Here is a 26,804-nt window from a genome sequence, read left to right on the forward strand (position 1 = left end):
TTTTTTGCCTGCTTACAGTCCTAAAGTGGCTTTTTTTTTTTTTAGAGATAAGTCACTAAAGAGGGTTCACAAATGATCAATTTCACATTAAACTGAATCAATGACCAGTAAAACACAGGATTCTGCTCTAAAATAAATTCAGTCCCCAGCTCCTGTGTGTAAAGGTGCTACACAGACCAGAGGTAGAGCCACAGCTTTGCATTTTCAGTAGTGCAGTTAAAGCAAAATCACAATATAGAAGACATAGGAAACAAGATTTAGACTAAACTTCCTTTTTATTTCAGATATAAGACACAGTGAAGGTGCTGCTTCGCTCACTGGACATCCAGCAGGAACATGGAGGCAGATCCTGTCAGACAGAGGAAGACAATGATTAACACCTCAGTACAAACATGTCAGAGGAGCTGCTGCTCTACTTTTACCTCAAATCACTTTGACAATTATCTACAAACTCTTTCCATAAAGAGCAGCAGCATAAAAATAAAAACCAACAACAACTTCCACTTCATGTCTTTATGTAGAAATCAGTGCTAAACTGAGGCTCTCATACAAACACAGTTCTGTTTGGATCCACAGCTGATTCAGGTTCTCCTGCTGCATCCTGGGAAAAGACAAAGAGCACAACTTTTATCTTTTGTTCATACATGATGCTGCTAACGGGCGCCTCCTGTGAGACAAAGGTAACGACAGTCTGCTACATTTCCACAGGACCTTCTGTTTGGATCCACAGAAGGTTCAACTTGATCTGATGATTTGGAAATTGTTCTTCATTTTCAATAAAGTTTTGTGACGACATCCTGTGTTCATCTTTACTGGATACTTTTATTTTAGATTCTCCCTTTACAGACAGGCTCCAAGAGAGAATTATCTACTGCAACAAATCTTCAATGTTTAATGTGCTCCAATTCCAACATTTAGTGACATTAACATTAGAGAACTGTTTTCTACCTGGAAATCATCCTCATATTAGAAAAGTGGAGCAACAAGTAGTTCAGGAAGAAATCAGAGTTTGTGGATGAAAGTGATTAGTTTGCTCTGTGAAGAGAAAATAAAAGCTCACATTTCATGTCAACACATCCATCTGATGTTCCAGGTCAAGTTGAGCATTTTTCCCACAGGTTCTTCAGCCCAGAGGAGCACCACCTGCAACAGGAAAGATTTTCACAATAAAACTACAGCTCTATACTCAAGTGAAAAGGAAATAAATGACACATTTAGTCTGATGTTGATGACAATAAAGGTTGATTTCTCACTTCAAAGTTGCTGTTAAACTTCCTGTGGTTCACCTGATCTCAGCCACAATAAACCACTGATTTATTAACACTTCCCTGAGCTAATTTAAGAGTCTGAAGTTTCATTAGAGCAGAAAAACCAGGAAACAAACTTTGTCCCTTAACTGCACCAAGTGGTTAAGTGGACACACCTGAGCTCCAGGTGACACCACAGGGAGCTACGTCACTGCTGCCTGAAGAACATCCAGTTACAATCAGGCTACATGCTAACACTAGCCAGCATGTTAGCCACTAATTAGCCACATGGTGAAACTGATCAGGGATTATTGATCTTGCAGTCCAGTCATTAGCAGCAAACTCACTGCAGACACACTTACTGATGAAACAGGACTTTAATGAACGTTACACTAAGTCTGAGCTTTAACTCTCCTGCTGCTGCAGAGTGTCGGTGTGATCACCGTCTCCTTTCTCCCTCTGAAGCAGCTGTGAGGATCCATGAGGAACTTCTGGAGGTTCTAGAGCAAACACAGAGAACATGAGAACCATCAGTGTTTATTACAACAGTAATCTGGTACTTAAGTTCCACAATGAAACCACCAATACATCCAAAAACCACAGAGTAAAACTGTTGTGCCCTTACTAGCATATATATATTAGCATATATCCCCTCAAGCAGCAGTAAACTGTAGCAGCTATGAACACCTTAGCTAGCATTAGCTAATTAGCTAACACTAGCATTAGCCAATTAGCTAACAACTGACCACTGATTTGTTTGTGATTGTTCGGCCATTCAGCCTCAGACTGACCTCATTAACCAAAACCAACTCCGCATCTCCATGATGTTTCCTCCTTTCGCCCTCCAAATACTTTATGAAGCAGAAGCAAAGCCTCCGACTCTTCGCAGCTGAAGGAGAAGTGCCAACGGCTTCGGGAGCGCCGCATCGTGAGGCTTTTATTGTGAAGGGCCCACCGTGCGGCCAATCACATGCGACAACAGAGTAGGATCATACCATTATGTGAAAGTAGGAAGGGAGACGCTCTGAAGACAGCTAGTAGTGGTACAGTCCAGGTACAGAGCCGCAGACAGGTGGGGAGCCGGATTTAAACTCAAGCGGGTCTGGAAAGAGTGAACACTTGACTTTTAGTTCAAGAAGTGAGCGAAGACCGTAAAAGAAGCAGCATCTGGCCTTTATTGATTTATTTGATTTGTTTGCTGTGGTTCTGTTTTCAGTTGATCATTCAAAGGTTTGATTAAAATATTAAACAATAGTAACTGTGTATTTTTTTTGTAACCAAATTGTTCTCATTGTTCCAGGAATCATTCCAGCCCTGTCATAAACACTGATGTATTGTATGTTGATGGATATAAGAATAAATGCACAATGTAAACATACAAGAATGATGACAACTGAGATATTTGGTCATGTTATTTGACCTCTGCTCTCCAGAAACCTCACAAGGATCTTTTCTTCTTACATATCACTGCCAATGACCACATATATTAATACAATGTTCATAGTCTGCACATTATCACACAACTTTCTGAGACTCCATTGATGTATGTAAATAAAGATGTGATGTATGTGATGGAAAGAATAATTCAATGAAGTATGTTGCTACTAATTACATTGCATCTAGTTGGTTCTATGCAAAGGAAATGAAATTGAACCCAAAACATTCTTCAGGAAGGTTTATTAAAAAAGACTTCTATACAACTTGCAGCTTGATGGTTGATGGTTCCTTAACACCAACATAAATCATACCTTAGGTGTAATAACCTGTAAAAACAAGTAACTGTTATGTGTCTGTAAAAGTGACGATAAATAAAAGTGCATTCACAAATGAATGCATACAATTGAATGGTAATATTCCTCCCTTTAGATCCATTCACAGAACCATCAAGCTGAATGACAGGACACACACAATGAGATTTCCAAAAGTTACATTTCTAATTTAATGTTTTTGTGTCTGGATTTGTTTTTCTAATACAGTGATCATTTCACACTCAGCTAGCATGACTGTCAACAACTAGTGTTGTTTTAGTGCAGTTCAAAGTGCTGTGCAAATAAATGCAAAGTTAACTGACCAAACATACAACTATAAAAAAAGTCAAAAAAGTAACATCGACAAAGAATAATAAAATGCAGAATTGAGTAAAAATCATCCTTCAACTTTTCAACAATTTTTCCTTTACTTCACATCTCAGAACAAAAAAGTGTAAAGCCAAAGAACATAACTATGATATAAAATGACAGCATTACTAGCATATATTAGCAGACAGTTGCTGGAATATCAAATTCCAACTTGTGTCCAACTTCATATGTCCGTGTTGACTATGTTTGATATTTACAGGTGACATCCAAGTGTGATCCAGTTTGAGTCGGTACACGACAACAAACCTGTTAAAATCAGTCCGTTTTAGTTCATCCTCCTTCTTTAGGTGGCGCTTGGAAGTCTGACACATTCAGTGATGCAGCTACAGTTTGCTGAAATCCCTTCGGACAGATTTCACTGGCTGACGTCAGAAGTTCAACAGTTTTTTTTAACTGGGTTGTGATATTTTCATGAAAAATATCTGTGCGCATATCTGCATAGGCCTCATTGAAATCTATCAGATAATTGATTCTTTTTTTTAATATAAAATGTTCATGTAAACACAGGAACCGATATCCTCCTGTAACTGTTAAGGCTGGTAGGAAATCCAGCTTTCCTAAAGTGTCTATGGGTTTAACTTTACAGGAAGTGAAATTAAAGGCACCTTTAGCCCATTTCAAGTTTCAGTTCCCGTCTGCCTTGTACCAGCGCTTCCTCAATGCTGGTGATGATGCCGGTGCCATCATTCTCCCTGAATCCTCTCGTACTGTTGCCGCTTCTGACGTGATCTACAGCCAACGATACTGGAGGGAGAAGAGAGCAAAGGGGCATGTCAGTTTTTAAGTCTGTTTTTCATTCAAAGTTGTACAACTTATCAACAGAAGACATAGGCAACTTAGAGACAACAGATCTTATTCACAAGGAATGAATTTACCTAATCAATAAAATTAGCAAAAAGCAGTTTGATTTGTTTAAAAAAAAATGCTACAGGATAGTGAATCTTTAGTGAATAGAAAATGGTGAGCTGAGTCCATCTGAGAAGTAAAATGGCAAGAAAGTTAAAAACAAACTATGCACAAGTAAAAAAATGAACATTACTTTATGATTTTTGAAGCATAGAAATGGGCAAGAAATGAAATACGCCACCACCGCTAAGCTACAATACAATATCCTGGTTTTAGGGATCATTCCTGCAGTGCTTTATTTCCCCATTTCCAGTCTTTAGGCTAAGCTAAGCTAAGCTTTCCTAATGACAACAAATATTGATCCTCAAGGAGAGATCTACTGCAAGCAACGTTATGTGACCCACAGCCTACCTGATGGGTATCATTGCCAGTACTGTAATGATGCTGGAGAGCATGAAGACGAAGCCTGGGAACCAGTCCAGGGTTTTCTGATAGATCTTAGTAAAGGCAGGGATGTATGCCAGACCGGCAAACTTCAGAACCAGCTGCAGGCAGGTGAGAGTGGTGCCTGATGGGAAGGAGGACAGGTAGGTCAAAGGACAGAGAAGTCAATAGTTCAGAGGGGAAACATATACACACATGTACACTTCCTGTTAGAATAAACTAATCCCACAGAGATCTCTTTAGTTTAGAGAGTGAGCACTAATGTGCATATTCAAACCTGGGAGCAAGAGAAGCTATTGGTGCATGTGCCAGGTGGGAAATTCTTACTGGACTGAGAAGGTGACATTTCTGGTCCAGGATCCAACTCTTATAATACATCCATGACTTTTCCTTTAAGGTTTTTTTTTAAAGATTATTTTCTTGTACAGTGTGTCTGTGTTTGTGGACTGGAAAAAGGTTGAGGTTAGTAACGTGTGTGTGTGTCTGTGTGTGTGTGTGTGTGTGTGTGTGTGTGTGTGTGTGTGTGTGTGTGCTGGCATTGCACTGATTTCTCAAAGAGAAATTATTCATGTCAAAGCAAACACACACGCAGGGGAAGAGAGAGAGAGAGAGAGAGAGAGAGGAAGCATGACAGTATAAACCAGCCCGACTGCAGGTTTCCAGTATGCACCACCTACCTCAGGTGTGCATACCTGTCTAAAAGCTACAGGACGCTGTGAACACACACAGAACATAAGGGTGGCTTAATCGAAATCTACAAACAACTAACTCAGAGGTGCCTAAACATAATTTAACTATAGTTGTTCACAATGTTTGGAACTTGAGTCACACAAGTCTGCTTTTCCCCCAAACTTTGTAGATCATAAGGTTGCATATTAACAGGTATTATCTATATTTATGTCAACCATTCCTGAAGCATTCCCATATTCTAATGTTAAAATAAATGTCTCTGCCAGGTGACCTACCAGTGATAGTGACACAGCTCAGCCTTTTGGTCTGACCTTTCCATCAACTTTAGACTGCAATCCTACTTTTCAGGAAATATTGTGTTGACATCCCTCTTCCTTCCTCCTGTTCTCACTCTGGCACACAGACACTTAGACGATCCTGCTCTTCTCTCTGATCTTTGGCCACATAAGAATTAAAATACTACTTGTACTACTACTATAATACTACTGTAAATATTAGTCCCAACTTCTTCTCAGTGTATAAAATCATGACGCTACATGTCACTGATTTGGCAGATTTGATTTACGTTCTAAGGGAAAAGGTTGACTGCAAGCAGTGCTAATTTGATATATTTACAAAAGTACAAAAACTGTATTTACTACACTTACATCTTGTGGTATCTAGCAGATAACTTAGGTTTTATTGAGGCTGGGATGGGAGATATCCATCTCTGCCTCCATGTCAATAAAATGGAAGTGAATTCATCGAAAAGCATTGCACTGAAAATTTGTAATTAACTGACCAAAACCTCTTTCTAACAACAAAAGCTCGCATATGTTTGCATTGTATATTTGTATATATGTATATATGTATATATATATATATATATATATATATATATATATATATATATATATATATATATATATATATATATATATATATATTTAACTGCTAATTATCTCTACTGTTTTTATCACTCAGTTGTAGTGCTTTTACACACACACACACACACACACACACACACAGAGGCTGAATACTCACCACATGAGGATGCAGTAACCTGCTGTGAGAGCAGAGATCTGATGGTGGGCATCGGGATGAGAGCAAACAGGTTGAGTGAGCGAGCTGCGGAGGAGTGAACAGTGATTAATTTGTTTTTCTCTCTCCCTCAATGACAGCCTTTTGAACAGCCCACCACCCACCACCGCCATGCCGCCACTGTTTCCTCTCTTTGGCAGGATGCGTGTCAGGTTCCTAATGGCGCAACTTTGTAATTATCTCACCCACAACATCTAAATATTCTATTTTATTAAAGCAATACTGCAACCTGTGATATGACAAGACATGAATGTCCAGTGTGTTCCTACAACTCTTCCCTTTAAAGACTTTTAAGGCTTTTCCATTTGCTGTTGTGTGCAGCTCATGTCTGCTCGCTCTTTCCTATTACAACAGAACATTATGTTTTATATTTTTGTTTTATTTGGAATTAACAGGTCAGAGCCAGTCTTTGTTAATGGTATTTGCTTGGCGACCAAGAGATTTGCATGGTAACATACTATTCATATTTAATGATGATGTCAAATAGAGTGGGTAGTGCATTTCAGCTGCATACTATGTGGATTTTGTGTGAGCCAGAAATGCCTGGATGTGTACTGGACATCAGCAAAACAATTTGTCAGCGAGGGACTTTTTTTGCTCTGTTGGATGCTGCTGTCTGACGCTTCAGCTGCAAAATTACAGGCTCCATGAAAACTTTTTCTCACTGGTGATTAGCAGATTTATCAGATTAATACATTTAAGTAGAATATATTATATTAGACTGGTAGTACAATATTTTGGGACTAATTTTCCTTTGAAGGTTAAAATGGCCATTGGTCACAATCCACCACAAACTGCCTCAGTCTGAGACGCTCAGTCTTACCGAGGTAGAACATGTAGGTTGTCCTGACGAAGCACATGAAGTAAATTCCTGAGGCGAAGGACAGCATGCCGATCAGGATGAGCATCACATCGCTGACACAGCGACGAAACACGGTGACTCCGAGGAAACTGGTGATGAAGATAAGGCAGCCTGCTGCATTCCCATAGCCCACCTGGAGAAACAGAGAGAGAATGGAGAAGGAGAGAGAGAAGGAGGAAATAGGTGAGACAAAAGAAAGAGGAAACATGTATTTACACAATACTATCCATGAAAACACACAATACGCATATGGATCCAATACAAGCCAGCTCCATACATTACAAATATAAACCCTAAACACGTAAAAACAAAGTCAGCACAAAGTCACCTGGGCAGCAGTCCAGCTCAGTGGCTCTTTCAGCACAAAGACGGCCAGTATCTCTACGCCTCCACCCACTGCAGACACGTACAGGATCGCAGCCACAAACAGCAGAACCATGTTCACCATGTTTTTCTCAGCAGGAGCCTCCACTGGAGCAGGACGGGAGAATGGACCGAGGAGGTTGGGGCTCTCCTCCGCCTCTGACTGTTTGATCTGTTTCACCTAAAAGTAAGATGGAGACGATATCAGTCTCCTGTTGTATGAATGTGTATATTTATCATAGAAAACTTTTATATGAGCATTACTGTTGCTTTTATCAGTTCCTAATTACAATCTTATTGCTCAGTTAGTCATTTAATCTGCTCCTTTAAATGGTCACATACGGTTTTAGAAATGTGCAGCAAGTTATTAGCTTTTTAATTTCCAAACTAAAAAAAGGAGTAGTTTGTGCAATTAATTAGATGATCGGACATACATTTAAACATTTATTAACAGATACCAATACTCTGTATCCATTATGCAGGCTCAGCTTACAGAGTTACACAATGAAAACACACACATCCATACAGGATTCTCTCTGCAATCTTCCACACACACACACACACTGACCTGCAGCAGGACTATGGAGTGTATGAGGCACAGCAGGTGCAGCAGTGCGCTAATCGTGAGCAGGACGGTCCCGTGTCCCAGATTGGAGCTGTACAGCAGGAACAGGTGACCGGACACCAGGCTGCCCACCAGGCCTGCCATCCCATACAGCAGCTCCACTTTCATCAGCGCCTGCACGGGACATGGACAACATGAACTACCTCATGGCCTTGTGATCAGATAAATGGTTGAGTCTTGTGGTATTTTTAAAAGGGAGTTTTCCCTCGTCATCGTGGCCTGATGTTTGCTCATGTGGGGATTCTTGAATCCTTAATTTAGAATTCTTGAATCGTTTGGTCTCTCTCTTAATTAAGTTTGGTCTGAAATGCTCCTTATGAAAAGCATTATGAGAAAGCATTTGTTATGAGTTGGCATATATATAAATAAAGACTGACTGATTGAATGATTTTCTGTTAGACCTGGTTGGATTTAAGCCTATTATTTATATGCACATATCATAGTGTGTCTACACAAAACTAAAGGCAAATGGAAATTTCGTGAATGTCTTAATGTGCAAATTATTAAAAAAAATTAAAATGTGTGCTGTCACACATGTATGAATACAAATTCACAGATATTCTACTAAAGCTGTCTTATATGAACGAAGCAGGTTTAGTTTCTCAGGTAAAACACTACAGCTAAAGACTGCTTTTACCTGCACTTTGAGATTTTGGGCTATTCTGCTTTCAAAAAGTGTTTCACTTACTATACATTGTCTATATGCAGATTTCTTTTTAATCATATCTTAAAAAGGTCAAAAGGTCTTTTTTCCCCTCCTACTCTGAATCAGAAATCTCCAGCAGCTCTCACACAAACCAAATTTTCCAGTTTGAATTCATCTAAATTCTGAGAGTTTGTTCATGTCCTTCTTAGCCTGATTCAGACCAGTTTATTTTTCAATACACGGTGAAAAATAATATAATATATAATATATATAAATAAATAAATATAAATATATTAAAAAAAGAAAAGAAAAATGACTTAGATGTTTGGATTTATGCAAACTTTGAATTACCCTGCCTCATTTGCATATCTAAACAATAAAAAAAAGTTTCATTGTGATGTCTGTTCTTTAAATGTTTTCCTCACTTGTAGTGTCTCGCCTTCAACTATGAAATCACACCTGTGGACTTGTGCAACACTGACCTTGGACCGGCCGCTCTCCGTGGAGCCGAGCGACGCCAGCGTCATCACGCCGGGCCAGTAGGCGCAGAAGCCGCCGGACAGCCCGAAGAGGACCGCCGCGCCGAACATGACCTCCAGCGGGAGGCGGAAGATGACCACCAGGAGCAGGGCGAGCCGGGACAGCAGGTACCCGCTCAGGGGCACCACGATGGGGACTCTGCGCCAGCCGCGGTCGCCTAACCTGGCCAGCAGCAGCGCGGGTATGATCGGAGTGAGCTGGTTGATGAGGTTGTAGGTCATGTAGAAGTCCGATATGGCTTTCTGCTGGCTGTCCTGCCTGGAGAGGTGGGCATCCGGGTAGGTGGCGTTGGCACTTCGGTCCCTGACAATCATCTGCAGGGCGGTGTCGTAGAGAGAGCTGCCCAGCTGCTCCAGCACCAGGATCGGCTCAATGTGCCGGAGCACCGTGAGGGCCGCCACACAGCGGGCCGGCAGCGGCATAATGGAAACCTTCCTGATTAAAAGTCTAAAAACACAGACTGGAGGTGGAGATCAGCAGAAATCAACACAGCAGCTGTTAAACTTGTTCTGCTTTAACTTTACACACACAGCAGCGACATAAATCTGTCCCTAGTCACGCCCTCTTCCTCCTCCTCTTCCTCCTGTTTTTTTTTTGTGTGTGAGAGAGATCTGTGAAACTACTCTCTGGTCAACCACATGGGCTTGTTTCTTTATTGCTGTGGCTTTCAGCAGCCAAACAAACACTTAGCTGAACACAGTGGCACACATGTGGAAGTAAAACACTGTCATCTGTAGAGTGGTATTCAGATAAAACACAGTTTGTTTATTTTTAGGCTGATTTCCTGCCTTATTTGCAGTCACTGGTTTCAGTTCACGTCAATATACATTACAAATCAGTTTGCAGGAACAACTTGGACCCACATCGGACAAAAACAGTGAAAAGAATGCCCATCACGTGTTGCTGGAGCCCAGGGTGAAGTTGTTTTGTCCACTGAACGGTCCAAAAAGGCAAAGAAATTCAGTTTACAACGATATAAAACTTAGAAAACTCATTGTATTTGATGTCTAATAGGAGGCGGCTGGTGAAAAACGATGCATTCATGGGCACTTCTCTGCACTGACCTCAAACCGGTTACTGCTCATAGCTGCATTTTCACATGACCTGATCAGTTAAATCAGTTAAATCAGTTAAATCATAAATGAATAAAAACCATCAGAAACCGCACATTTACAGGTTTTGTTTTTAATGAGAAAATATTCATAATATGTATAGTAGGTGTATAACTGTGAGCCTTACATATGCTATAAAATAACAAAGCAGAGTATGAGCATATAAGTGGTTAACATAGGAACAGAGGTTATACTGTGTACTGTATTAGAAGATCGCTTTACCACACACAGACAGTGTGAGTCCCACACTGAAACTCGGTTTGCTCCTGCAGGCAAAAAAACAAACAAACCACCAGCATTTAAAAATGATAAATAAATCATCTCTGCACCATGAATTCAAACAACAAAAGCATAATAATAATAATAATAATAATAAAATCACACATTTCTATCTCCTGTGTGTGTGTGCATGATGTCTGTAACAACGTGTACTTAATGAGAACTCAGAAAGATTGTTTGATTGTGTCCTGTGAGGCTGAACATGCACAGTTCTCGTCTTCTTGTCAAGCCCAACTATTTTTTCTCGTTTGTTTCTAAACTCACGTGGCAAAGTTAATCTCTTATCAGCACCAGTGACACTGTGCCTCCGCTGCAACTGTGGTATCTGTAACACACTTCATTTACATTTCTGCTACATGGCAAAACCATCTCAGTCTTATAAAAAGGGACTCTAGTCCTTTAAATACTTTTTTCATTTTATATATTATAACATGTATTAAACAAAGAACAACGAGGCCTCTCTGGAACCGTTGTGTGGCTTTTGTTTCAGGGGAAAACGGAGGCTTGGTTTTCACTTCACTGTTTGGTGGAGTTACTGGCACGTACGTGTCCCTCACAGAACGTAACACAGGAGATAATTAAATAGATCGTTTGTGGATAATTTGCTGAGAGAAACCAGACTGTCCCAATAAATATGATAGAGCTCATTACTGTTGAGGGTTAGTATGTGTTCTTCGTTTGAATGATAGGTTTCAGGTGTGCAGCTGAGGGTTTCATTCAGTGTGTCAGGAAGGACACTTGAACAGGACACACTGGCAGATGAGGTGATCAGACGCTGTGGCCTGTGGCTTACAGGAAAATCTTTCTCACCACTCGACTGGAAAACAAAAATCTCACACACTTGAATAAACAAGTTACCGGAGCCTGAGGAGTAGAATCATTTAGCTACTTCTCAGTTAAAGTGGTTCAGAAACACTGCTTATTTTTCCTTGTTTTTTTTTGTTTTTTACTGTGAATTCTCGTTTAGAGGCGGCTCTGCGTGCTCCAGGGTTTTACTCTTGTTTCAGCGTGTGTTCACTCTTTTAATTCTGAAGCTTGTTTTCTACACCTGGACGATCCACAGTATCACCACACTCACTGCGGCCTGTTTCGTGGTCATTTTTTCAAAAATCACATTGTTCTGCAAAGTCAAAGCTCACAAGAGGTTTAGTAAAAAAAACAGACAATCCCCAACTCATGAATGCCCCCCTTGGTGTGTTATTAACACAAGTTCAGCCTCCTGTTGCAGCCTTTTACTTAATGAGACATCCTACTTCCCTCCCCTGCTTGTGTGTGCTTGTTCCAGGGTAGGAAAAGAGTGTAAATTCATGCGCACAATCAGAACTTCTTAAATAGACTTAGGAGCATCGGCTGACTAAATAACAACATTCTGTTTTGGTATAACAACTTTTTATAAAAAGCTTTTTCAACATTTTTCATTAAACTTTATCCTCAGCTAGCAAGGTATAGCAGATACACGGCAGTCGCCCCACTGGAATCTCAACATACATGTTCATATATCAAATACACAGTCCTACCTCAGTATAATACATGAAACGACTGCTTACATCAGAAAGCACAGGTCAACAAAGCGACGTAGCCAGCAAAGGTTAAATAAGTGATTTTTAGAATATAAAATCCCCAACCCAGCCCTTTAATCAATACACACACTGACTGAAGTGACGCAAACATGACCTGCAGTTAGCTTCCCTCCTCCCCGCCTGCACCTAATAGACATGAAGTCACTGAAGAATAGTGTTTTATAGACAGGTTTCAATCTAACGTGGTTGCGTATTTTTTCTAAGCTCTACTGAAACTGTTGTAACACAGATTAGGAGAAGATAAAATACATCATACATATCGTGCATCCAACACTTACTGACGGTCTAAGGCAAAGTCGGACCTTGATGCTAGTTTTGCAAATTTCCTCACTAGCATTGAACAGTTCAAGGACGCCGACTGGCTCGAGTCGGCACTTAAGATTTAATACAGATGCTTGAAAGGGTCGCAAAAGCTCACATAAACAGGTCATATATACGTTTTATGTTTTATCTGCGCTGTGGCACTGCAGGAAGCAGAGGGGGAAACTTTACGGGTTCTAAAAGTGGTGCTTCGCTTCCCACTTGGTTCAAACACAGCAGCCTTCCTGCAGCATCATCAAATCCAGGTTAGAATAATCCTGAAATGACAGAAATCTCTTGATAGTCACTGTGCACACGCCTGCTTGTCTTGTGCATTATTTCTTGTTGGTAATGAAAACCTTATCACCCAGTGCCAAAATCATCAACAACATGCCTCAGGCAGCCTGTCAGAATAAAGTCTGTAGATCTCAGCTCATATTTTCAATTTAAAAAAAGACAGGTAAATGAAAAGTCCTATGAATATTTCAGGCATTCAGCGTCTACTGACTAGTAAAACCCTTTTATTCCAAATACACTTCTGAACAGCGCTCTCAAACCACCCGTCAAAGTGTCTCTTGCGTCACTGACCTTTTTCTTCTCCAAACTCACCTCAACACTTCAAATGTCTCCCACATACTCAGCCACTTAACATACTGTTACGCCTTCAGTCCTCAGGTCCACAAACCACAACTTGATGCATCTCTTTGATCACGTGATCATCAGGATCCTATTAGTGAAATAAATACTGTTTCCTTTCTCTGTCCTTCATCATTCGCTTCCTCCTGTTTGCATTTTCCTTCTTCTTCCTCCTTCTTCTTCTTCTTTTCCACTCGGCCCTTTATCTGTCTCTGAAAGAAGCTGTTTACTCCTCCTCCTCCTCTTCTTCTTCCTCCTCTTCTTCTTCCTCTCCTTCCTCGTTGGCGTAGATACCGGCTTCCCATTTCCGCGCCATGTCGCTTTTCCTCCTGGTGACACGAGTGGCCTCCAGAACCTGTTATTTACAAAAACAACCGATCAGATGCAAGCAGAGCAATCAGCCCTTTACTGATAGAGCCCATGCTTTTCTCCAGTTCTACTGATATAATGGCAACACAGTCACAAAACACACCACAGTGGCTTTCACATGACATGCAGTGTATGTCAAAACCTCAGGGAGCACTTGATTAAACCATCCTGCAGTGAAGGTTTCACACCTAATGTCCCTAACTTGTATCTTATTAACCAGCAAATGAAGTGCAGCTACAGTATTTGACAATAAGAACCTTTTAGGGGAAGTTTCATGCTGGAACGCTGGAAGTATTTCTGTATTTTGTGTTCCCTGATCTCTGTCCCTGTCACACACTCAGTCAAAGGTCACACCAACTCCATGGACAAGCACATGCAGCACCAACACCACAGGGTAGAACAGTAAGGCAGTAAGGCAGACCTGGGACCAGATGGAAAATGTTTTAGGCTTCAATAATACATTCCCGTCTATATTTTCTGGACCAGCTCCATATGTGGGAGTGAAGTGACATACTCTGACTTTTGACTCATCTACGATGCTGTGCACATTTAATGGACAGTAAAAAAGTGATTATCAGTGGAAATCTCCACTTTTCTGACTCATCTGTGTTTGGAAACTTAGCTGAACTGAAATTACCCTCTTGAAAACACATGGCTTCAGATGGCCACAAATACACCATGATACAGATATATAAAAATGATGTATTTCTTTCTACTGGTAAGACCCAGAGGAACAGATCCGATGTAAATATACACAGGAATGTGTAACTTTAGTCTGACCCAGGTCTGTCAGTCAGGGCAGTTAATGGAGTGAACAGGTTTGAGGTGCGACAGGTACCTCGTTGGTTACCTCGTTAGCCAGCAACAAACGGGCATACTGACCGACCAGCAGGAGAGAAGCAACAGTACACATAGTCAACACATGTGATGTCATCATGGATAAACAACAACAACAAATATCTTGAAAAACACATGGCACTGAAATGACGTACTTTCTTTTCCAATTTTGTTCTGCTTGTGGTTGCTATGTATCTATCTTTTCTTGTATGTGAATGATAAATTGATGACATGTATGGCGCTTATGAATTAAGAAAACAGGTGAAGAAGTGAAACTGCTGTTGTCATTTTCTGGTTGTGAAACTTTTTTCCATCACGTAAGCCAATTTTTATGAAATAATCATTCACCGTGGAGCTTTACAGACAGTCCAGTCTGACAAAATTCAAAACCACCTAATTCTGAACCACAGCACACTGGCAGACGTAGCCTGGCATTAAAAGACTACTTAGATAAAAAAAATGAGAAGGGCAGAAACCCCCTACACCCCCCTAGTGTCTTACTTTCAATTTCATTTCCTGCTTCTGGTTGGGAAATTCCCTTTGGTGTTGTACAGTATTGGCTCACACCGCCCGCCCGTGGATGGAGGCATTCCACAGCGCTGACATTAACTAATCCCAGTGACGCGCAAGAGTCAAACAAGCACGTAAAGTGCTATTAGCTGTGATCACCCACATTCACTCAGTGAGATGCATTTTGGCACCTTTGCTGCATTTCTTCTAAGGTCAGCAGTTCAAAAAAAAAGTCTACAGCTTTATTTAGTTAGATTCTATCTATTTAGGGTTAGAATTATTATTCGTTTTCTTTTTCATTTTTAGCTCCAACCGACAAACACACTGGCTACACTAGCTGCTGGTCAAACGTACTTTCTGTGCTTATTTCTAGTAGTTATCTAAGGTACAGTTTAGAATTTACAGTTTATATGTGGAAAAACAAGTCTTCACAAATTTAGTTTCTCCAGGATTAAATACTTACACTGTTGTCCTCCAGTTTCTCCCTCCTCTTCACCTTGTGTGTTTCGTAGTCTTCCATAAGCGTCTGCATGAAGTTTTTGGGTCGTGAACCCCCAGAGTCCTCGCTGCCGGCGTCGGACAGGGCTCCTTCTGAGGGGGAGGGTGAGACAGGTGGTGCGGGTCGAACCTTCTCGATCTTTCCTGCACGTGGGAAAACAGAGAAACAAACTGAGTTTGACACGTTTGTTAAATCAGCCTGATCAAGCCGATAAACTATGACTATACCCATAAAAACACTCCAACATCCCCTCTTATTGTAACGAGGAAAAGCAGCCAGGTATAACAACACAGCCCTCATACAGGGAACCAATGAGCCTTTCACTGCTGACTAACCTGGTGCCGTCCTCGCTGTCAGTGACAGTCTAGCTGGCAGGCTGTTGCTCTTCATCTTATCTGCTGGGGAAATGGTAGTTTGCCGCATCCCCGTCCTTCCGTGACCAAGACTGCTGCTGGAGGTGTTGCTGGGGCGGACAATAACGGGCTGTGTCTGCCTCTGCTTCTTCAGCTCCTCCTCTCTCTGCTGAGCCGCTCGAATCTCTTCCTCGATCATTGAGAATGTTCGCTGCTTCTTGGAGCGCAGGCGGAACGGGCCGCTGGCCGGCTCAGCCTCAGGGACTCGTGCTGCTGCCGCTGTGCTACGCAGCTCAGCCGCCTCTGAGTATTTACTGAAGTAGCTGAACTCTGGTTTCTCTGGGCTTGGAGGAGAAGGAGGACGGTAGACTGGGGTTGGTCTGTGAACTGGAGCTTCAGTGGCAGGGGCGGGAGCTGGCGCCGGGGTTGAGGAGGCGAGTGCTCTAGCATAAGAGGACTGGATTTTGATCCTGGGGCCTCCATCTTTGGGTCTCAGTGGGGGCGAGATGGGCTGAGAGGGAGGCGGGGAAGGCGTCTGGAGCCGTGGCTGCTGTGCCGGACTGGAGGGCTGCTGCTGCTGCTGCTGCAGTGCAGACTGTTGTGATTCTGAAGGCTTCTCTTGGAAAACAACTCTTACTTCTGGCTGTCTGTCTGGCTGAGGGGACAGGGCGGATGGAGCCGGACTGGAGGACACAGGAGACTGGAGACAGGGAGCTCCGCCAGAAGACACAGGAGAAGAAGATACTGGCACTGGGCTGGATGGAGAGACAGGGGTGCTCAGCTGTGAAGAGCTCAAGTCAGATGGCTGCCACTCCTGTCCATTCTGAGCTGCCAGGGCATTTTGGATGGCGTTTTGGACAAGTACCCCTGCGTGGTACTCTAGCTCGTCTTCTGTGGGAGTGCCACTGGTCCGCCCGTTGACTGGCGTGGTGGGCTGGGGGGTAGGCGGTGACACTGGGGTTAGAGGCAGTGGGGTAGGTGGTAGTGAAGCCCCGCTGTCCGAAACATTATCCAAGCTAAACACTGTAGTGTCCTGAGAACGGACAGATAACTCGTCTAATCCTGAGTCTGACTCCTCTGGGTGAAAAGACGGGTGGAAATGGCCCTTCCCTTCCTCTTCCTCACGCAGGATTGTCATTACAGCTCGTGCACAAGTAAATTCTCCTGCAATTCCTTCATCGGACCAGGTCACGTGACCCTCCCCTGTATCTGGGACAGTGTCACTGCTCCCCTGGCTGCTCCTGGTGGTGGACTTTGAAAAGGGTTTGGCTGAGTATATGTGAGGAGCTACGTCCCTCTTGTTTCCATCCCCTTGCAGAAATTGCTTCCTGGCAGACGAGAAGTTGATCTGCTCCTCCAGAACGTCCTCCTTCCTGTTTAGCTCTGGGTCAAAGGTCACCATTGTGGGAGGACCTGACACCTGGGGCTGCGAATAAACAAGGGAGCACAAAATGTGAGGGAGAGAGTTAGAAGAAAAGAAAGGAGAGAACTAAAGGTGAGAACCCTCATCTGCATTACTTTAGATTGGTATGCTGCCTGTATGTATGTGTGTATGTATGTCTGTGTGTGTGTGTGTGTGTGTGTTACCTGTGTGTAATTATAGCTCTGTTTCTGCTGTTTCCTCTCATGGTATTTCTTAAGAGACTCAAGCTGATCTGCATCCAGCTGTTCTTCTAAGGGGATCTTGAATGAATGAATGAATGAATGAGTGAGTGAATGAATGAATGAGTGAATGAATGAATGACTGATTGAATGAATGAGCCAAGTAAAGCGCTTGTACAAAGAGTCATTTGAGTTCAAATTGAGAGAGGCTACCTCCTGAGGAGGGTTCCACCAGCGCTGGGCGATCCCAGGGTTCTTCTTCACTGCCTGGTCTCTGATCAGCTCCTGACGCTCACGCTCCAGCTCCTGGACCTGACGGGGGAGACGATGTATGAGGGAATATGTTCAAAGAGCCCACTCAGTAAATTCATGACACAGTAATCCCAAATCAGAAAGGAGAAAAGTTTCATGGATATGTTGGTCTGTGTCCGTCACTCCTGTCCTGTGAGGCTTGTCTGAGGCTGGCTGACCAGCTGGTGGTAAATTCTTTCCATTGCCTCGCAAACCTCTCACATTGCCCTTGAGCGAGCCATATGTTGTACCCACATGCTACAGTGTAAAGGAGGCTCCTGAGGAGGATCTGACTTGCTGGGGATTTTAAAACAGTTTGCAGCGGCCATGACTCTTTCCTTGTCTCTGAGGAAAATGTGACCACAAACTGACCCTGAGTGCTGTCGCATCACGTGCTTGTGTCACTCTGGGTTAACTTACGACACACTGTCAGTTTCAACACTCCTCCCTGTTAGGCGACAATTTCCTGATTTGATGATTGTGTAGTGTTGTGGTAAGAAAAAAGTACACACATACAACTTAATACTGTATCCTAAATAAATACATTCTAGGACTGGCCAAACCCTCCACATCCACACCTTTTCATACTTTTCAGACCTGTGTAGGAGCACACTGACTGTCATGGTTTTAAAATTAAATTCAATAAAAAGGACAAGTATTAATAATAAAACTAATAAAAGAAATAATAATAACAATACAGCAGTTATCATTAATTTAGCTGCTGTTTTGTGTCTTGTACCACAAAGCAAGCACTTTCAACAACAAGCACTAATCACTGTTTGACTTTAATGCTACTAATTTAAGTAAACCTTTCTTCATTATTGTCCACTTTATGTGTCTGAACCCTGTATCTGTCACAGTTTACCTCCTCTGTGGGTCGTCTCCTTGTCACCCGGACCTGCTGCTCCTCTCCAGGGGAGAAGAGCTTCGCTGGCCGTCTGTCCTCCTGAAACGCTCGCAGCTCAAACTTCGCCTTGCTGGGCCCCGACTCGTCCACCTGCACGTGCCCGTTGGTCCTCAGGGCAGAGTCCTCCTGGTGGAGGAACGTGGTTTGCCTCTGGCCCTCCACGACGATTGACTGGTGATTGACAGGAGAGGAGGCTGACACGCAGACAGAGGGAGAGCTTCCATCGATCCTGATTGGTCTGGTGTGTTCTGACGGAGAAGACGTTCCGTTGGTGGGGGTCTCTGAGGCGGCATCTAACACCTGGTCCAAGTAGCGGATCTCCTGTAGACATCAGATAATCAAACTGCTTTAGTGTCCAGTTATTGTACTACAATTTTCACCAAATCGATTTTATATAAATCATTTCAGAGATCACATCTCTAACCTGGAATCATGGTCTAAGTGTTTGGGACTGGCCTCATGAAGACCAAAACTAAACTAAAATCAAAGGAAATTAATGATAAAACAGTTATCAACACTAAAATCAGCCGTGGTTTGTTTTTTAGATGTGTTTGTGTATGTTTATGTTTAAGCAGAGGAAATTCGAGACGGGTCTTGTTAAGAGAATCTGCATACCTGCACCACCTCGCTGTCAGGCATCTCTACTTTCACACCGACTGCATTGTGGGCTCGATTACTGGGGCTGCTGTGGCAGCCCTGTTGGCTCTCTAGTTCCATGGTTGCAGGCCTGTCAGTGATAAAGCTGACTGATTCCTGGAAACTGACGCTCTTCAGGGCTCGCTCTCTTGGTGTTGCCTCACTGACATCCTCGGCTGCCCGCCACGATTTCTGTGTCAACAAACACAAACAAAGACACGAGGTTCAGAGACGCTGTATGGAGAGGCTCATAAAAACAATCAAAGTAGGAATTTAAAGAGACTTTTTTTCTACCTAAGATGTTTCTCAGAGAGGTCAGACTGTTAATAATCTTAAACACACACACCTCTCTCTCTCTCTCTCTCTCTCACACACACACACACACACACCTGTCTGTCTGCATTGCAGTATTACAGTGTGTGAAGCTAAGCCCCTGCAGTAGAAGGAGTGTGTTCTGACTGGCTCACACCACAAGAGGACGCCAACCCCCACGCTGCTCTTTATGACGGACCACAAACAGAACTGTCCTCTATGAGACTGGGGACTGTTATAGCTTTGCTTTAAGAAATGTATGCTGCAAACAATTCACAGACAGCAACTCCTCCTGTTTCACATTTCCTCTTATACTCTGTTCAACAGCAGCCAAACTGGCAGGTGGGATGGCAGATAATTCATTTTAGTTTTTGGAGAAATGTTTCAGCTTTTGCAACTGTGGGTGAGGCTTTATGTTCCTCTTCAGTCCATTAAAACAGTTTTTAATCATCTCTTGATTACAAATCTGAGTCCAACAGTCTCTCCTGGCATCACTTTAACTTTCATACTTTATTATCACTGCTAAGGGAGTTGTCAGTGAACATAACCTGGGTTCTGAAGCTTTAAAGAAAGTTTGATAGCCTCATATGTGCTCAGTTTCACCAAACCTCAGGTGTTCACTGAGCAGCTGAGGTTATGTGTTTTTGTATTGAGAGCCTCACTCAAGGATACATCATCAGTAGTCATTATGAGACGAGGGAATATGTCTTCTAAAATCTAAATTTCCCAGCTGAGTTGGTCTCAAATCCTGTAACTATATATTTCTGTAGAAACTGGTGTAACTGCTAAACCACAAGTCCAAATTTAATCTGTAAATGTACTGCAATACACAGCAAACTGGATAGATAGATGGATAGATAGATGGATAGATAGATAGATAGATGGATAAATAGATAGATAGATAGATAGATAGATAGATAGATAGATAGATAGATGTATAGATAGATAGATAGATAGATAGATAGATAGATAGATAGATAGATAGATAGATGTATAGATAGATAGATAGATAGATAGATAGATAGATAGATGTATAGATAGATAGATAGATAGATGGATAAATAGATAGATAGATAGATGTATAGATAGATAGATAGATAGATAGATAGATGGATAGATAGATAGATAGATAGATAGATAGATAGATAGATAGATAGATAGATAGATAGATAGATAGATAGATAGATAGATAGATAGATAGATAGATAGATAGATAGATGGATAGATGACAGATAGATGTAATTATAATACTGATGGATTGTATAACAGTTAACACAACAGTTACTCAACACAATGATCATATCATCACTGAAAAGCATGTCACATCCATACGAAGCAATAATCACACTGCAATACTGTGATTTTAGAAAAGATCTTCATCTTTTTCTTGAATTAACAGAAACCCATACTTCCTTCTACATTTACTTGCGGTGTTTTGATTTACAAACAGGGGCTGGGTATCTTGTTGACGACCCGCTGGCATGCGGGGGTCAAACCTTTGACCTTCTGTTTTTCCCACACATTCCACTCCCTTGTTAGCAAGTGGCGACATTAACACACTCCTGTCTTTATTGACCTCTCTGTTTCTACACATGCCATGAACAAATACTCTATTGGCTACCTGTTTTACTGCCTTGCGCCTATTACACCTCTACAGTAACCTATTCCAAGGACGTGTTTGCCTCCATGAGGGGTTTCTGACCCCCGTCTCTTTGACACGAGAGTGTGTGCGTGGGGATTTAATGAGGATCACTTCAGTGAATTGGAGCACTGTTCAGTTGAAGCACACACAGCCACGAGGGGGAAGTCTTTGGTTTTTACCCTCTCTTACACTCAGAGACTCAGACAGACTACCAGACTGCCTTTTAATGGTTTTAATGGGGGTTTCTGCTGATGTGAACCATCTACATGAGGCCTCTGTGCTAGACTTATGTTTCTGTGATCAGTGAAGTCACATGATGGATCATGACACCCTGCCTCCCCTCAAAAAGCCTTCTCTGTCTATACTGAAGCAACACCCTGCCCCTCACCCCTTCCTTTAGTCCTGTCTCCTCCTCCCTCCCATCTTCATGTCTCCTGTGTCTACAGAGAGAAAAAAAATCTCTGAGGGCATTTTGGTGACCCATCTTGCTCAGTCACATGCAGACTTCTCCCTTTGTCTCATGAGCGTGTGGAATATATCAGAGTAAATATATTTTCTTGAAGGAATACCTCACAAATGTCCAAGTCTGTCAAAATCTGTTAAAATATGTGAACATTTTGATGTACATCATTTTTTTCCTACTCTGTCATGGTTTTTGAAACTGTTCTGACTATTATACAAGCAAAACAGAAAACCAGCCTATCAAGTGAAATACCAATTAAAAAGACACAGAATAGAAAAAAGGACACATCGCTGAAAAGAACACAGCGCCATAGAAATGATCGACACTTATAACATTTTATACACATTTTAAAATGTCTCATTTGGACTATTAATCATACTGTTAGCTAGAAGCTACTTTATCAACTTCACCCTCTGCAAGGGTTTAACCACACTATGACTGACATGGAACAATATTGAAGAAAATACTCAATTGTATTGGTTTCTTCTTTTTTTTCTTTCATCTACAGCTTCTTGTCTACCTCCTTTATTCCCCACACACACTCTTCCCATCAACAAGTCAAATGATTTTTCCCAGTTAATGATATTAGTGACCATGTGAGGACCAGGTGTTGTTATATTTGACCCATTGTTTAGACTGTGAGTGTGTGAATGTGCATGCATGTGCAGGAATGTGTGAGTCTGTGTGTGTGTGTGTGTAGGAGTGTGTGTCCAGCAGGCAGGACAGTACAGAGGGGGAGGATATCCTGTTACTGCCTCAGGAAAACAGTACTACAGTACAGGAATGTCTCATATGCAATGCTATTCTGCTACACATACAATAAAATTAGTGTGTATGCGACTGCAGTGCATGACAGTGTGTGTTCTTTCAAGTGTGTCTATTGGTACAGCAGGTGTGTATTCACGTGCGTGTTTCTTATTGAGGTAAGCTGACATTCCAGGCATAACTGGCTGTCCTCAAGGCTCGGACTCTAATACTTCTGATGAGGGACACTGTGCACCCTGCCTGGACAGATAAAGGAGTGTGTGTGTGTGTGTGTGTGTGTGTGTGTGTGTGTGTGTGTGTGTGTGAAATCCAGTAACTGTAATGAAAAAGCAAATTAAATTCTTTATGACTTGTTTGAATGTCTGAAAGCTTCAGGATGTGTTATTACCTACCAGCAGTTAAGGTCATATTAGCATGTAAACTGTCTATTTAAGAGTAACATGAATGTGAATTACTGCGTTAAATAGCCATAACCATCCCATGTCCTCACCACCAGGATGTGTCAGCGCTGTTTGTGTTTTGCTTTTCCAAATAAGGATGGAAAGTTAAGGAAAATCCTACAAAGCAAAGACATCTTTATTACTTTTTTTTTTTTTTTTTAGAAGAAAATGAACAATTTCCCCTCGGCATTAACCCAGGAGTAAAGGTTAATGTTGTGTTGGGTAAGGTATGCAAGTGGTAGAGTTACGATAAATATTTTAAAGGGTGGGAATCAATAAATTCAGTGGAAATTCATAAGAATTATAATAATACAATCGTGAGTCAAACCAGGATTACTAGCTGAATACCGTGTCATTCTCCGCCTGTCGCTGTTCCCATCACATCTGGAACTACTTACAACTGTGATGCATGAAAATCACAAACACACACACATAAACATACACACTTTACACATACACACTCGGCTGCATGCTTGAGACGCTGGGGGGGTTTGTGAGCAAGAGCACATTTACCAGAATACGAGTCCACCCGACTACTCCCTGACTGGAAGTAAACACGCAACCTTGACGTCTCATAAACACATTCTCCACGGCTTTAATATCGCGTCATAGGCCTCTCAGAACACATGGAGGCCTGATGATGGACGTCCTCAAACACACATGCACACACACACACACTCTAAGCTCCTGTGTCTGTTTGCTGGTTAAATATGATCCTGTATAGTAACTGGAGCCTGCCGCTGGTTTAGCCTGGTGTTCTCATATCCAAACAGCCTGGATTGTGAACTCAGGCTAAACTGTGCTATCATCATGATTTCAGCGAGTCTCCGCTTGGGACAGATTGGAGATGTTCAATTAGAGTTACGGTACATTGTCGGCAAATAAAACGAGAGGTTACATCGACACATGGCAGCGTCAACAGACAGCTGACAGAGCGAACAGCTGGCATAAACATCAGGCCAGGAGAGAGGACTCAGCGGGGTCGTCAGGCCAAAGTGTGCAGAGGCTGAAGTGCGCAGTTCACTATGCTGTAACATCTGGATAACCTTTACCACCTCAATGCCAGAATCTCATCTTACACATCAACACTTTAAACTAACAGAACAAAAAAAACAGGACGATGAAAACAATTGTTTTGATTTGAAAACAATTGTTTTGATTTGATCCTCTTTTAGTATTCCAATATTCCAGTTCATCTCTTCCCCTCTGTGGCTGACATTTCATTGAATTTGAGCTTGGAGAACACATTTCTGTTCAAGAAACTAAAATGTTTTATTACATTTAGTAGCCATCCGCTCCTTTTTCACTCATTTCTATCACCAACAGAGACTATGAACTAATAATAAAGAAATGCCATAAAATACTTTAGATAGCAACACAGAACTGTCACTCAGCAAAGTTACATAGAGTTAGTACTCACCTGCTGCTCTGACCAGTACCTTGTGTCTCAACAGTAGGTTTGTCTATATTAGTGATAACTGGAAATCCATGTTGAAATTTTTAAAATTCCTTCAGTTTTCAATATTACAATCACTTCTAGCATCCATGTATGTGTCTTCTTTAAAAAGCTTTATCCTTTTTTTCCTATTTAGCTCTGTTTAACTTCAGTCCTGCCTCAGTCCGTCCTGTTCCAGATAGTGGGAGTGCCGGACTTTTCCCTGGCCAAGCCTTTTCCTCCTCTTCTTCTCCTCCTTTTCCTCCCCTCCCGTCTCTTTCCTCTCCTCCACAAAGCCTCTCCTTTCTCAGTAACATTCCTGCCGGCAGCTCGGTAAGCTGTGATGTCATGGGCTACGTGTGTGTATGTGTGTGTGAGTGCGTGTTTCTCCAGATGCCCTCCCGCACAAAGACCCCGTCTGTGCAGGCCCTCATACAAACACACACACACACACACACACACACACACACACACACACACACACACACACACACACACACCAAAAACATCCACCCTGTGGCTCCACACTCCTCCCTTCCTGTGTAAGACCAAGCCCTCTCTTTCCCCATTTACACGTATGTCGCTCGCCCACTTTCCCTTTAACCTACAGCTCCTGTCAAAGAGGCAGGCAGAGCGGCGATGATGAGGAGATGATGACTGAAGAAAGGGGGAGGAGGCGATAAGGATGATAACAGGATTTTCTTTTGTCATCATCATTATGGGACTGTTGACTCACTCCCATATGAGGGGAGACTGACGCAATGGTTGTATTCGCTTTTTAATGAAAATACCTGCTGCCTCATCCTGCCTTAAAACCTCAAAGTATTTCATTATTAGTGCTTTTAGTGGAGACAGGCAGGTCTTATTGCTGTTCCAGAGGCTTGTTCGTGTTCACAAAACTAAAACTGTATGTAAGACACCAAATATTTGTCGTTATTTGGCTTAAAACTATCAAAAAACCTATCAGCATTAAACCCCAAAACGACAGAAATCTAATTCTATCGTCTCAGGGTCACTTTCAGGCTGCTTGTCTTTATTGGCGTTGTGTGCGAGCATGTACCTGTTGGGTCATAGGATCAGGCCAGTGGAAACCAGAGCTGACCCGGGTCATGGTTCACTTTCCCTGCTCACAAACACACGTCAAGACGCACTGGAAACACTTTCCTCGAATTTAAAAGATCAATTAGCAATATTGTGTCAGTGGCTGCTAAATGATGGAGGACGGTGCTACAAACAAGGTACCGATGTCAGAAAGCATTTTAGCATTCGGTACCATAAAGATATTTTAAGCTAAATAAGCAGTTGATAAAGCAGTTTTACTGCAGTTTTTGACTGAATGATATATCACCTCCTCTGAGCGCTCTTTTGCTCTAATTAGCTAGTTTCCTCCTCTCAACTGTAAAAAGTCGACCTCCTGTCTACGACAAGAAACTGAACCAGGTGTTGTACACATGGAGGGACTTTGTCAGACACTGGCCTCAAAAAGCAAGAGCACTATTAATCAATGTCTTCTTTAAATATCAGGGCGGAAAAATCACCTTTGAAACATCTTATTTTTCTCAAAATTGTGCAACAAAATAGAAGTTTAAAAATGAAACATACTTCAAAACTTGATGCAGTTCTTCTCTTTAAGAGTCTTTTAACTTTTAGGTTTTCATGCTCCTGGCATTATTTATCTAACTGAACACTGACTGAAACTAGGGGACTATGTTGAGAACAGCAGGGTGGTCCGGAGGTCAGAGAGGTTATCCTGCTGTGTGGCTGCAAAGGAACGCCTGCAAAAGCCAACGTGTGCCCAACAGTTGTGCAACAGAGTGACAAACAGCAGCTGTCCCTGCTGGCTAATTGTTCATTTCTCTAGATAACATCGTTGAATACTGAATGTGCAAAACAAACAAAACACAAAAATTAGTTGCGAGCTGTGCCGTGCAAGCTAAATCCTAATACCTTTGTCTCTTGAAGTGTCCCGGTGCAAAATGGCAAATCACAACTTCTTGGTGAGTTCCCCGGCCAGAAATAGCTCATATGATGAAGAGAAATCGGTCACAGAGAAATGGGACAGTAACCCAATTATTGGATATGCACTGGGGAGTTTAATTCCTGGATGGGTTGTAACACACAAAGAGACTTGTGATGGCCATTATGCCATCCGTGCCTATTTATAGAAGGAAGAGCTAACGAGTCACAACCGCAGAGTCCAGACAAGCTGTGACAGATGAAAACATATACTGGTGGAAGATGAAAGACAGTAGACGGTATGCAACGTGTGGTTGCGTGCATGTGGGTCAGCACTATGTAGTCAATAAAGACTAGCGCCCAGAGCTATCTTATATCACGGAAGCTGATCATGATTGA

The 26,804-nt window shown here is 42.1% G+C and overlaps 2 protein-coding genes and 1 long non-coding RNA gene across 7 annotated transcripts in view; all 3 read right to left on the minus strand.

The window, feature by feature from the left end:
• Positions 1 to 271: 271 nt before the first annotated feature.
• On the minus strand, positions 272 to 2,100 carry LOC139219331 (uncharacterized). Its single transcript, XR_011585706.1, has 5 exons — positions 2,039 to 2,100; positions 1,610 to 1,747; positions 1,061 to 1,143; positions 551 to 601; positions 272 to 349 (listed from the first exon to the last, which is right to left on the minus strand). It is a non-coding gene; the product is annotated as an uncharacterized lncRNA (long non-coding RNA).
• Positions 2,101 to 3,833: 1,733 nt separating this feature from the next.
• LOC139219199 (solute carrier family 46 member 2) lies at positions 3,834 to 9,903 on the minus strand. The gene is made up of 7 exons (XM_070851005.1): positions 9,424 to 9,903; positions 8,239 to 8,409; positions 7,636 to 7,851; positions 7,269 to 7,440; positions 6,389 to 6,472; positions 4,643 to 4,799; positions 3,834 to 4,129 (listed from the first exon to the last, which is right to left on the minus strand). Exons 1-7 carry the CDS (start codon positions 9,901 to 9,903, stop codon positions 4,069 to 4,071), a joined length of 1,341 nt encoding a protein of 446 aa, XP_070707106.1. The 3' UTR covers positions 3,834 to 4,068.
• Positions 9,904 to 10,650: 747 nt separating this feature from the next.
• The window catches only part of palm2akap2 (PALM2 and AKAP2 fusion), a 74,416-nt gene continuing 58,262 nt past the window's right edge, over positions 10,651 to 26,804 (minus strand). For 2 of the 5 annotated variants that reach the window (XM_070850130.1, XM_070850126.1), the window contains 8 exons: positions 19,372 to 19,584; positions 18,715 to 19,077; positions 17,772 to 17,870; positions 17,544 to 17,639; positions 15,939 to 17,382; positions 15,568 to 15,746; positions 14,596 to 14,634; positions 10,651 to 13,743 (listed from right to left, as the gene is read on the minus strand). In XM_070850130.1, coding sequence (XP_070706231.1) covers positions 13,615 to 13,743; positions 14,596 to 14,634; positions 15,568 to 15,746; positions 15,939 to 17,382; positions 17,544 to 17,639; positions 17,772 to 17,870; positions 18,715 to 19,077; positions 19,372 to 19,584 — 2,562 coding nt within the window. In that variant the 3' untranslated portion in view covers positions 10,651 to 13,614. The remainder of the gene's footprint in view (positions 13,744 to 14,595; positions 14,635 to 15,567; positions 15,747 to 15,938; positions 17,383 to 17,543; positions 17,640 to 17,771; positions 17,871 to 18,714; positions 19,078 to 19,371; positions 19,585 to 26,804) is intronic. The other 3 variants (XM_070850127.1, XM_070850129.1, XM_070850128.1) reach the window with 3 other exon arrangements.

Source organism: Pempheris klunzingeri, chromosome 19, assembly GCF_042242105.1.
Source record: "Pempheris klunzingeri isolate RE-2024b chromosome 19, fPemKlu1.hap1, whole genome shotgun sequence".
In the NCBI taxonomy this organism is placed as follows: domain Eukaryota; kingdom Metazoa; phylum Chordata; class Actinopteri; order Acropomatiformes; family Pempheridae; genus Pempheris; species Pempheris klunzingeri.